Below are 13710 nucleotides of genomic sequence, written 5' to 3'. Positions count from 1 at the left end.
AATTACATTATTCTGACATAATGCTGATAGTTAAATGAAGAATAAGTAAGACTCAAGCATTTATTCCAGTGGTAGAGATACCTTTAAAGTGGTGTTTAACAGTGAGGTCCAGTATCCCATTATGATGCCATCACTGTCATTAATGGTATAGCATGGGTTGGAAGAGAACCTCCAGCAGCTCTGCCTGACTTGGACATTGGTGCCAGACAGAGCATCTCCGTGTTCAGACATTTTTTTTTTCATGAGTTCTTCAGGCTACATGAGGGTTTGCTGCCTAATTTAACCATCAGTACTTCCTGTGGCTTTCAACCCAGAACCAGAATGAATACTTCATGTCAGAAACATTTCAGCATAAATTCTTACAAAATTTACTTGTGTGCTCTTTAAAAGGATCATGGAAAGGGCCCGAGTTGTTCTTTCCTAGACAAAATATATGAAAGTACGGTAAGAACCAGAGGTGTAGTGAAATTCTCTTTCTAGGTAATGTCTTGTTTTCTTGTAGGTTATCTGAGTTAGGCCAGAGTTAAAGAGGATGTGAGGCCTCAAAACATCTTCATATTCACATGCGTAGAGAACCAAACAGCAGATGCCCATTCTTTTATTTCTTTACCACCTCTCCCTTCCTTTTATCCCATGCCAACTCATCTCCTCTATCTTTAATCCTTTTTCTTTTGGCACTATCTTCAAAGTCATATTTCACATTTTCAACATAGGGAAATGTTCAGTCTTTGTCATGAATTTCTAAAATCTACTCTTAAGACTTTTATTATATTTTCTGACTGTAAAATTTCTACTAATGCATCAGAATCTATCCCCTTTTTCTGGTAGGATATTATTGACTAGGAAATTGAACATCAATGAACTATAGCCAAAAGGTCTGAAAAATCTTTTCCATTGCACAATACACACACACACACACACACACACACACACACATATATATATATATATATATATATATATATATGTGGAGTTAGTTTTCATTTTAAAGGTGACACAATGGGAAATCACCTGGAAACAGTCACAATGAGAAATTGTTTGTATTATGTTGGACTGTTGGTGTGCTTGTAAGCTATTTATTCATTGGATTAATTGATGAGAGATACCCATCCTAAATGTGGGCAGGCCCATTTCATGGGCTAGGCCTAGACTGAATGGAAAGAGAGAGTAAGATAAGCACCAGAATGTGTCTAGTAGTTCATTGCTTTCTGCTCTTGTTTGCTGGATTTGAGTCCTATAGTAACCCAGTCACTGGAGAGAAGGGAGGTTTTTATTAGGTAGATATATTTATCTTCAAGGTCTATTATTTTATTTATTTTTCTACATATTGATCCCAGTTACTTCTCCCTCCCTCCCTCCCTCTTCTCTCTTGCTCACCCTCTCATGCCCCCTGACCACCCTCCTCTCCCATCCCCCCATTCCACATGTAGAGTGATGCCTTCCAGGAGGGGTCATCTAAGTCTGTCAAGTCATTTGGAGTAGGGACTAGGCCTTCTCTCCTGTCTCTAGATTAATGGAGTATCCCTCCATTGGGGAATGTGCTCCCAAAGTCCTTCTGTGCACCAGGGATACATCCTGGTTCCACTGTCAGAGGTCCCTTAGACTGCCCAGGCCTTCTAGCTGAGACACAGGTTCAGGGGGTCTGAGTCAGTCCCATGCTGGATTCCCACCTATTAGTCTGGGGGCCCATTAGCTCCTCCTTTTTCCGGTCAGCTATCTCTATGTAGCCTGGTCTTGTCCTCCCTCTCTGCATCTGGATTCCAGTTTTGCTCAGTGTTTAATTCTTTATAGTTAATCCTAAGAATTCCTGCTCAGGAGAGATAAAATTTCTTCAAGGCCATTACTGTCAGTTTTATCTGGAAAATACTTGGTTATCCTGGTTAGCCTTATGATTCACAGACACAAACCTCTCAGAAGCCTTTCTGGTGTTCTTGGTAGTGAGATTCAGGCTTAAAGTGAAATGATGGAAAGGATGATTTGGAAGCCTGTCTCTGGCCGTTTAAAGGGGAAGGGGATTGCTAATGATGGTCTCTGAGATTGAAATCCTGGTTGCTACCACTCAAAATGATTTGCTGAAAGTGTTGGTGAAATCAGGTTCAGTGGAATCTTTCAACAGATGTGTTGCAACGATAGCTCTTGTAAGTAACTGAATACAAAAAAGTCATGATCTCTTGTTCAAAAGCTCACTGAAGAAACTTTTTTAAAAGGCTGACCCAAGCTTTCTGGAAGTGGTTAATATCTAACTCTGGACAATAATTAATGACTTTCTTAATCTCCCCTCTGCCCTGGTCTTTGGCAGAGCCCACTGTTTCTGTTTTCCTGAATAGAGGCAGCATTTTATTAGTTATATAATGACACATCACAATGTAATCTTCTAATAAATGTTAGGTTTAAACATTAGAGAGGGACTTGGTAATCAAGTATGTAAAGAATTCACTAGGAAAATAGGCAGAAATGTGCTCAGGTGCCTACCTGTAAGGATGGAACAGTGTAGCAGGTGAAGTTTCCTGTGAATGGCTGGATATGACCATAGATAAAAGGACATCAACCTCCACTAGAGACAAAACACACTCTGGTACAGAATGATTAACTGTCACAGAAATGGAGTCCAGAGTACTTTTGTAAGGGAGTAACCTTTGAGTCAGTGTTCCAAGGTCAATACAGATGGCAGTAGATGACAAGAGATAACATTCCAACTGCAAGGATAGAATTAGCCAAACTATAGTAGCCAACAAAACAATAATGTCCTGTTTTTGAATTCCCAGCATCTAGGAAGTAGATGCAGGATGGTGAGTTCAAGGCCAGGATGAAATAAAATAAACAATTCTTTTAAATTAATTAGCTTTAAAAATTGGTTTCCAAAAGGAGTTTGGGTTTTTAATAATATATTTATTTTTAACTTAATGCAGTATTTGAAAGAGATAATACAAAGGAATGAATAGGGCTATCCACTAGTCCTGCAGCTCTGGAAGGAAAGTTGTTTCTGGAGACCATTTGATTGTCTGAACTATGGTTACTTAGAGAAATATCCCTCAAGGGTCACATTACACTGAACTGAATGAAATTACTGTTGCTGGAAGAAATAAAAAGGTTTCTATAAGTTGAGACTACAAGCAGTTTTTTGAAAGATGAATATAATCTGACATGTTAAACAACAGGTGAGGCTATTTCAAAACAAGAGGCACGACATGGGTCATATCTAGAGATGGTAACAATCTCAGTGTATCAAAATGATTGGGAAGTATCCAGTGAGATCATATAGGCTGTGTCTTTGGTAACACACCATGGAAAATACATTGAGTGAATTTGAGGAAAAGAAATTAAATGAAACAGACTGACAATATGAGGAAACGGAGGGGAAGGTGACTTGTTAGAGATAGTGGTTCAGGAACAACAAAGGAGAAGATGCTAGGAAGCCCCAACCACCTCTGCAATGAAAATTCTATTGCTTCCTTTACTGGTCAGAGGAAATTTTAGTCACACCCAGAATGTAGAATACTAATATTCAAATGCTGCAGAGATCCAGGACCTTTGAACCATATCCTTCGGCGTTTATGTGTAACTGCTTCTTAGGATTGTCTGTTAGAGAAGCAAAATATGGAATGCAGTCTGCCTGAGTTTAGCTTACCAACACAATCCATTCTATCAATTTAATGGTCAGTTTAGTCAATTATATCTGTTATTTAAATTGGTATGCAGGAAAAAACACAACAGAATTTTTCTCAGGTGGCCTCAAACAACATTTTTAGTTTCGCAACTACCTTTGGGTGTGTGTAATAACAGTCTAAGTCCCCAGAGTTCTAAGAAAGAATGGCTTTCAGGAATGCATTTTTTCCTCTTTGTTTATTTTTGTGTTTTATAGGGTCTCATTCTCATGGGTTAGACATTATAATGTCTGTAGATGAAGTATCACCTATTGGTTTCCAGCCTCCACCTCCCAAGTGCTGAGATTACTTATTTCCATGGTGCTGAGATACAACCCAGGAATTTGTGCTTGATAGGCACAGATTCTATCCAAGGGGCTATATCTGCAATTTGGGATTCACCAGTCACTGGATAAATGTACTATTATTCCCAGTAACAGTAAGGGTAATCAGGATGTCTTGCCCAAGGTCATTTATGTGTCTGCTCTGTGTTTATCTCTATTTCTGGCTGACAGTGAAACTTGGTAGAGTTTGATGGTCTGCAACAACAGATGCCTTTGGATCTGCTGATTACTGACTTTAATAGAGCCAATAGCCACAAGAAAATATACTGGGCTAGTTCACTCCAGCAAAATTGGCCTCTCCCTAACATCATAAGAAATAACTAAGGTTGGTATTAAGGATGCAACTTCTAGATTTAATGTTGAAGTCTTGCAAGTTAGTTAATTAAAAAAAAAAAAAACTAATCCAGGCCAGATGTGTGGCTCATGCCTTTAACCCCAGGACTTGGTAGGCAGAGGCAGGAGGACCTCTGAGTTTAAAGCCAGCCTGGTCTACATGGAGAGACCCTGTCTCAAACAACAAACTAATACAATGCACCTGCAGAAGAGATTCTGAGCAAGTGGAGGAGCTCGGTGTTTTGGTTGAATTGTGGGAGCATACAGGATTTCAATTGAAGATTACGATGCTATGGCTCTGTGGACAAACATCAGCTCTACATTATTGATTGCATTTCACTTAAAACACTTGAGGGGTTGGGTGTGGGCAATGCTGACTGAAGCAGGGCAACCTCATATCCTATTGTGGGGAATAACATACAGGGTCATAAAATCCAGAAACTCATTAATAAGCCGTCAATTCTGATTAAAAACCAAGGCACCATGTTCCATGAACTCTCACAGTAACTGAGACAAGATACCATATGCTTCACCATTCTTGATGATACTTAAGTTAAACTTTCTAAACACTGGAGGATATCAGGAATGTAAAAGAAAAAAAAAAAAAGAAAAAAAAAAGGAAAACAATTCACAGAAGATTCCCATTAAGTTACTTTCAGGAAGCTGGGCTAAACCCTGATTTAAAGAAAATGAAACAAAGAGAAAAACAGGCCACATTATTATTCTTTTGCTATAATGAGAGTGACTGAGGCTTCACACAGAAAACATGACATTTCCAATTATGTAATTTGATTAGTATTTAAATGATAAGTCGAGATATGACTCGAAGGTGAACAAAGATGAACATTTCCCAGCAGTCAATGATGGAGGACAGAAGAGTTGGAAATATTTTCCATAGATGATCTCTCCATGGGAGAAAGAAAGCACACAGCTTTGGTTAAGATCAAACGGATCTAATTAGGTTTTTCATTTAATTCATTGCTCTGAATTCTCTTTTGTGAGGCATGCTTTTGATAAATTTCAAGGAAACCTATTTGGAGGAAAGTCTGAATTAGACTTATTTTTACAAAGAAGAAAACAGAAGCATACTTCATGGATACACCTAAAGATTATCTGAAAGAGTCCAAGATGATTAATTAGGAGTCATAAATTATGCATTTAATAATAAGATTCACTTTTTACAGAATATCTCAGAAATATTATATACATCTCACATTTGGAATGTAAGACATAATCTGAATGGGATATTTTAATTAATGTTATCTTACAAATAAATAGAGGAAAGGGTTTGGGGTTTTGTTAGTTCTGATTGTGAAAGTATTGCCCCATTGCTCAGCTATTTGGTACAGTCATTAATAACTACAGATGCATTAACAAAAATGTATTTCAATGTCTGGCTAGTTTTGCTACTTTTTGTGATGTAGAATGACTGCCAACAGTTATGAACACCATAGGAACTCACTCCCACTTCATTCTGTGGATCTGGCAGATGCATTCTCTGTCTATGAGGTATAAAACTGCACACTTGGCACCTCATATAGATGTTAGGGCCACAGAGTCTGCAGGTGAGAGTCACCTAATGCAATCACAAAACTGAGATACAAGCAAGGTTTAGCAGCCTGGTTAACTTTTGCTACTCCACCCCACAGGGAGTTTTCACTTGGATTAAAAGGAAGTGGTTCATACAGTTTCCCTGATATTTACAATGCTTTTTTGGAAGGTGAAAAATAGAGCCCATTAATTTAGTGGATCCTAGCTTCCACTATATCAGATGCTAACAATGTCAACAAATAGTATCATGGGCCCATAGAAAAGCTCCCCCAAGCTTGCTGTACCTGTTTTTTTCTGGTGGAGCCACCAATGTATTCTAAACTTAGCTCGATTTATGACATGCTTTGTTCTATAAAACTATACAATTTCACAAAACTGCTTCTACTTTGGAGCATGCAAGTTGGGGTAAGGTAAATATGTGTCCATGGGCCTTGGCTACTCAAAATGCAGAATAAACTCTTATTCCCTTGAGTGAACACAGATAACTAGTACTTGATTTGATCACACAAATCTTAAATAGCAATCTTAAATGACTGTAAGACAACCAACTAGGAAGTACACATATTTCCACACAATAGAAGAAACAACCAATATGCTCTCAATTCTTTTTTGTTTGGAAACAGGGTCTCAAACTGTAGCACAGGATGACCTTGAATTCATGACAATACTCTGCCTCAGACACATGCCTGCCTAATCTGAGGGATGGGAATGCAAGAATAACTGACTATGTGCTTGATTTGTTACACAAATATCTTTGAGAAGTGGGTGTGGAAATACCAGTTTAATATCTAGAGCTATAGATGTGCTTTTCCCACCTTTCATCAGAACATTTCATTATTTTGGAAAAATGTTTAAAGAGATGATAATGAAGTTATCAACTACTGATATATTTCCCTAAATCATCTCAAGAGAGCTGCAAAAATTAAAATGAAAGAAGTGTTTTGTTATTGTTGTTATTGTTGCTGTTTAGTTTTGTTTTTGAAGATCACCCACCAGTGATGGAGAGATAGCTCAGCAGTGAAGGGCACTGGCTGATCTTGCAGAGGACCTGAGTTCAATTTTAATTATCCACATAATGGATCACACTGTCTGTAACACTAGTTCCAGGGGGTCTGATGTCCTTTTGTGGGCTTGGGGGGGCACACCTATACATGTGCATAAACAAAACATCTAAACACATAAAATAAAGTATAAAAATTGAATTGAAAGTATTGCCCATTCTTCTCTTTTCACAAACAATACAAAAAGTTTTCAAAGTTAACATGCCTTATCTATCTCTTAAGAAAGGATAATTTCAATATGGAAGTGGCAGGAGTCCCAGTTAAAATACCAGTCTATTGTCAAGAGGCAATAATAGACATATAATTACAAATATATATATATATGAGGCTTTGAAAATACACAAGATTTTCAGATTCACAAAGGGAGTTCATAGGAGGGAACTCTGCCATAATGATCTATAAAAATTGTTGACTTCCATCCTTGTTCATAAATCCATGTGAATCTGGCATATCCATGGGTCTCTTGGAGAAATGTTAACAATAGCATGTAAGAGGAAAAGTCATCATACTGAGTGATTCAAAGTGTTCTCTGCCCAATTTTAGAAAATAGTCACTTGAATACTTCAACCAAAACAGTCATGTATTATATATTTCTTAAACAATGAAAGAATTTGGGCGAGAATAGAAAGCTATTTTCCACAGAACTGAAAGTTAAAGGTAGCCAGCATGTCCCTGGATACATAGGAAAAACCTGCTATGGTTAAATAATAAGAAACCCTGGGGTACCAATAATATAGCCAATTGAAAGCCTGCAAACTCCTGCATGCTTAACCCCATGCTGGACTAATTATAGCTCTAAACATCTCTAACATTAATAAACACTCACAAGTGGCTAAGGCCTGGGAGTAATGCATGTATTTGAAAAGACCTTTTTTTTTTTTTCAATGAATATATATTTTTCCCACTGGGATAAGCTTCAAATCACACACTGATAGAATATCAAACACCAATAACATGGTATAGTGATGGGCTATGTGTGGAATCAAGTGACACAGACCAAGACCTTTTATCTTCCTATTTGCTGACACTTGGTTGCTATGCAGATTCCCATGTGAGGAACTGTGTAGCTGTCCTGGTGGACAGACACTCACCAGTACTTGTGAGGAAGTTGACATTTCTCATAACACCTTCAGTGTAAGCACCTGGTTCGTAACTGTCCATTTCACCCGTGACAATGTGAGCTACTCTTATTGCTCTTCCTCTGATGGCACCTGCAGCTCGGTCTAAGTTGTCAGTATCCTGGTCCCTCAAGGCTATAATGCATTTGTTGACATCTTCCAGGATGTGGCTTTCTGTAAAGAAACAGAGCAAGTTACGTGTACACATGTATGTTGATCCCCCAAAGGCAGCATACTGCTGAAAATTAACTCATTTCTCTACTTACTAAGAGTAACTGCCATAAAATGCAAAATTTATTTTTGAATGTAAATGTTTCAGGGTATGGGGAGATGGCGCAGCTGGTAAAATTCTGCTGTACAAGCAGGAAGGTCCAAGTATGGATCACCAAAACCCACTTAATATCTGGCCATTATGGCTATGTATGCAACCACAATACTATGGTTGGAGACAGAGACAGGGAGAACCCAGGGGATTTAGAGGAAGCCAGTCTAGAAAAACAAAATTAAAAAATCAGTGAGCTCTAAACTTAGAGAGACTCTCAAAAAATACAGGGGGTAATAATAAAAATAGAACGTCCAACAACTTCTTGCCAGCTCATCGTTATGGATACATGTGCACCTACACAGACAGACAGACAGGCAGACAGACAGACAGACAGACAGACAGACAGACACACAGAGATGGATATATATATATATATATATATATATATATATATATAGAGAGAGAGAGAGAGAGAGAGAGAGAGAGATGATTTTGCTTGACATGGGAATACACACCTAAAATCCCAGGACTTGGGAGGCTGAGCCAAGAAGAATGGGAGTTAAAGACAAGCTAGCCTTACACAGAGCATTAAAAGCTGTACTATAAAAACATTAAAGCACTAAGGGGGATAAAAGACAGAACACTGTATCAACCATGTGTTATTTTAAGTGCTAGAGCCAGTAGAATATGTTTGATATTTGAGGGACAAGTACAAATTGGAGGTGTTTTACAGTAAAATAGAAAAAGAACATATAATTGTAGAACGTTTAGTTCTGCATAAGAGAATACTATATAAAAGCACAAATTTCAAGCTACCATCTTTGATAACTATATTGAAGAGTAAAAATATGGTGTTTTATTTGGCCAGCAGATAACAAAATATGAAGTCTATAATGTTTTTAAATGTTTATTATTTGTGTATATGGGGATGGGTGGTACATATATGTGCATTCAGGCACCCCTCAGAGGTCAGAAAAGGGCACTGATTCTCTGGAGTTAGATACTGGTGAAAGCCACCTGAGGAGGATGTTGGGAATTCTGAAAACAAAGCAAACATTCTTAAAATACTGTTCCATCTCTTCATCTCCCCAAACTAAAATCTGTTTTGTAAAGCAACAGTCTCTCAAATCTGTGAACAGAGAGAGAGAGAGAGAGAGAGAGAGAGAGAGAGAGAGAGACACAGAGAGACAGAGAGAGAAAGAGAAGGAGAGGGGGGTTAGAAATGAGAGAGAAGAGGGAGGGAGAAAGAGAGAGGGAGGGAAGGAGAGAGGGAGGGAGGGATAGAAAATTGCCTAATCTGACAGCATTAGAATGTCAAAAAAGAACAGGGGTTATTTAATTACGATCAGAAAACAACTTTGTCTATAAAATTATTAATATTCTCAAATAAAAGTAAGGTGATAATATAAGGAAATAATGTGTAATCTCAGCAAATATAAACAATGATTATTTGGTTACTTGTTTTAGTTTTTGTTGTTGAACTTTTTTTGTCTTTGAAATAGGGTCTAACTCATTCAGCCATGGGTGGGCCCTGAATTCTCCATTCTTTTGCTTCAGCATACATCATAAGACACACAGTGACCACAGAGATGGTTCAGCAGGAAACAAGTGCAAAGATTATCATCATATCTCCTATGTAATAGAATAAAAGTTTAATTGAAAGCACAACAATTACACTTTTGAAAGTCCATGAGGGAATTTTAATGATGCATTTAAAAACTATCATTTTCAGGTACGTTCATAATGTATGTTAAACCACAATGCATGCACAAAATGAGTGCTTCATCTCTGTTTAGTAGGTGATCTCAAATTTAGATTGCATTGATAGCTTTGCTCAGTATAGAAAGTATATTAAAACTAAGGAAGAACAATGTTCATTCTCTGAAGATTAATTATCTAATACACTCTGAAATTCATTTAATTAAGAGAAAATTATGCCCAGCACAAATTATCTTTCCTACTGAGTTCGGTTTGGAGTAAGAAGACAAATTATACATAGGTCAATGAGTTAGCTGGTCATCTCTTCAATGGAATACTGATGTGTGTGGCAGTCACAGCATTAGTTAAATTAGGGAATCAAATCAGGTCAGTGTGTTTTGTCTCTCCTTCGTTTGGATTTACAGATGGCTTATGACTATTTTTTTGTACTTTAATAAAGCCATGATGTTATATTGAAGAATTATAGATGTATGTTCATATATAAAGTTCCATATGACCATAGACACTATAAAAATATAAGAATGTAAGTGTAATAAAAGACAAGAAGCATATAACTAGAATTAGCCTGAGGCTGTCATCCCAAAGATGTTGAATGTGGATAACCTTCAGAGTTACATATAAAAATCGTGTAAAATGTGTTTGTAACTTTTCCATTAATGTGGCATCTTCCCATTATCTTGAAATCTTCACAATTGTAGAAACATTATTAGTATAAATTTCAAATGTAAAATTATAAAAAATAAAAATAATGTGTACCTTCCACATACATATAATATCAAGATATTAAGATGATTTCTTAAAAAAAAATCTTGTGTCATCAGGAAATCTTATGAGGTTAAAAAGTCTTTGCGAATAACTTAATATTTTATGCCAACTGTAAAGCCAGTAAATATCTAGGAGCTTTTAAAAATCAAATATAACATATTAAATTCTTAGTAGTCTATTTCTGAATACCTTAGTGATGCAATGGGTGTTTCCATTATATATTGCAAAATTGCTTAGAGTTCTGTATCTCCTTCAGCTTTTTCAGATTCATCTGGTCTCAGGAGTTAGATAATTTAAGAATGCTATTTTTTTAATTTATTTTTTTTATTTCACATATCGATCCCAGTTCTCTCTGCCTCCCTCCATTACCCCCTTCCTCACTCCCTCTTTCCCTCTCTTCTCCCCTCACATGTATCCAGACCACCCTCCCTTCCCATCCCCCCCCACATGTAGGGTGATGCCATCCAGGAGGGGTCATCTAAATCTGACAAGTCATCTGAAGTAGGGACTAGGACTTCTCTCCTGTCTCTAGATTAAGGCAGTATCCCTCCATGAGGGATGTGCCCTCAAGGTACTTTTGTGCACCATGAGAACATCCTGGTTCCATGGTCTGTGGTCCCTTAGACTGCTCAGACCTTCTAGCTGAGACCCATGTTCAGGGGGTCTGAGTCAGTCCCATGCTGAATTCCCAGCTATCACTCTGGGGGCCCGTAAGCTCCTCCTTGTTCAGGTCTGCTGTCTCTTTGTGTTTCTGCAGTGTGGTCTTGTCCTCCCTCTCTGGATCTGGATTCTAGTTTGGCTCAGTGTTTAGGGCTCCATGATGGTGGATAAGTTAATCATTGATCTCATTTTCAGGGAAGGGCATTTATGGTAGCCTTTCCACTGTTGCTCAAATTGTTAGTGAGAGTCAGTCTTATAGGTCTCTGAACATTTCTTTAGGTTCAGTTTTCTCTTCAATCCTATAACGTGGCACATCTACACAATGGAATACCGCTCTGTGGAAAAAAACAATGGAATCTTGAAACTCGCAGGCAAATGGATGGAACTTGAAAAACCTTCCTGAATGAAGTAACCCAGTCACAAAAAGAGGAACATGGTATGTACTCATCCATGTACAGATTTTAGACCCTGAGCAAAGGATCACCAGCCTATAATTCACACCGCCAGAGGAACTAGGATACAAGGTGGATTCTAAGAGATTCATATAAGGTCCCTCACAGAAGCGGGAAGGGACAAGTTCTCCAGAGCACATGGGGAGTGGAGATGGGCAGTGAGTGGAGAGGGAACTAGGAGAAAGAAAATGGGAGAAGAGGAAAGCACTTGGGACTAGGAAATTTGAGTCAGGTGAGGAATAGGAGACAGGAGAAAGAGAGAGAGAGAGAGAGAGAGAGAGAGAGAGAGAGAGAGAGAGAGAGAGAGAGAAAGACAGAGAGCATAAAAGAGGGAGCCATTATAGGACTGAAGTAAAAATGATATTTAAAGGATACCAAGCTTGTTGGTACAGACCAAGAATTTAGAGTACTGTGCTTTGAAAGGCTGACATAGAAGGAAGATGGTCTGAGACTCCAGAGTAGCTGGCCACTGGCCTTTGGTAAGATAGCTGGCTCTCTGATGTGGGCACCAACACAATATTTCAAGACTAGAAAATTGATGAACTATGGGCAACTCCCATTGATTAGTTATGGTCATCCTAGAATGCAAAGGGTGATTTCTGTTTTGCTGAGTAGAACCAGAAATGGGGCTAAATGGATCTGTCACTAAGAAACACTTCGTCTGCTGACAGTTTCTCTGGCTAACTCCCCCTTCTATCACTGCGGCAAGTGCATGCAATGAGATTTCAAATGGCATTTACAGAAATGTCCATATTATTTTTTCTTACTGATTTAGTTTTCTCTAATAAAAGCCAGAATGTAAAGGTCAACTTCACTGCTTCAAGGAATGTAGGAGAAAAAAGTACAATAGAAATAAGTTAGTTTGTCATTATCTGGACTCCAAAATACAATCTTATAAATCAACAATCCATACAATACATTGAAACTGTATGCATATTTTATTTGCTAAAATGAGACTGTGCTGAAACATAAGCATTTTTCCCTCATGAAAAAGTCTGAGCTCTGACTAAAAATGTGGCAAAGCCTGAAGGGAAATGAAGTTGAACTGTACATCACCAACTGAGAAAGAATACAGCATCCTACAGTAACCACACCTGATACCCCAGTCTTTAAAATATGATGATGATAATAATGATAAAAAAGTAATAATAATAATAATAATAATAATAATAATTCTGAGGGGAAAAGCAAGAATGGATACTGTTGCTTCTTGGTTTTCTGATTTCAAAAGCAAAATAAAATGGCATTACTAAACTGGAAAGCTTAAGGTGAGCTCAGTTTTCTTGGTATATGTGAGTTTAGAGAGTGAAACTAGTTTAATTACAACTAGATGATTTTCATCTTTATATACCTGCATCTCCATCTGTTCATTTAAAACTCATCACAGAGACAGAGACAGAAATAATAACCAAAATATAGCAAGTTTTTTCTCTTTCTCACAAAAATCAAAATGAAAAAGCAAATGAATGCAGCTATGTATGAGATGATTGTTATTTCTCTCTATTTAATGATAGTCAAAATTCCTTTTTAGATAGAATTAAATCACAATAATTAATGGCTCTGAAAGACTTATGGAAGTACTACTTTGAGGATGATGCATGTTTATAGGTCTAGTCTTGTTCCTAACTATTGCTGTTTTAAACAAGCTCTACCAAAAGCAAATTAGGGGAAGAAAGGGTTTACAGTAAGTTGAGCTTCAAGAAGATAATAATTTTCTGTTCTGGCAAGGAACTGTTAAGGCAAAAAGAACAGACCAAAATATATTTACATGATTCATGTAAGAGGAAAGACTGGTGCC

General features: G+C 37.5%; 1 protein-coding gene across 1 annotated transcript in view; it reads right to left on the bottom strand.

Moving 5' to 3' along the window:
• The window catches only part of Ctnna3 (catenin alpha 3), a 1153843-nt gene that overhangs the window by 362608 nt on the left and 777525 nt on the right, over positions 1-13710 (bottom strand). Inside the window, exon 7 of the mRNA XM_051186834.1 lies at positions 8025-8225. Within this exon, the coding sequence (XP_051042791.1) occupies positions 8025-8225 (201 nt within the window). The remainder of the gene's footprint in view (positions 1-8024; positions 8226-13710) is intronic.

The sequence above is a fragment of the Phodopus roborovskii genome, unplaced genomic scaffold (assembly GCF_943737965.1).
Source record: "Phodopus roborovskii unplaced genomic scaffold, PHOROB, whole genome shotgun sequence".
NCBI classification, from domain to species: domain Eukaryota; kingdom Metazoa; phylum Chordata; class Mammalia; order Rodentia; family Cricetidae; genus Phodopus; species Phodopus roborovskii.
This window is presented reverse-complemented; position numbering and strand designations above follow the sequence as displayed.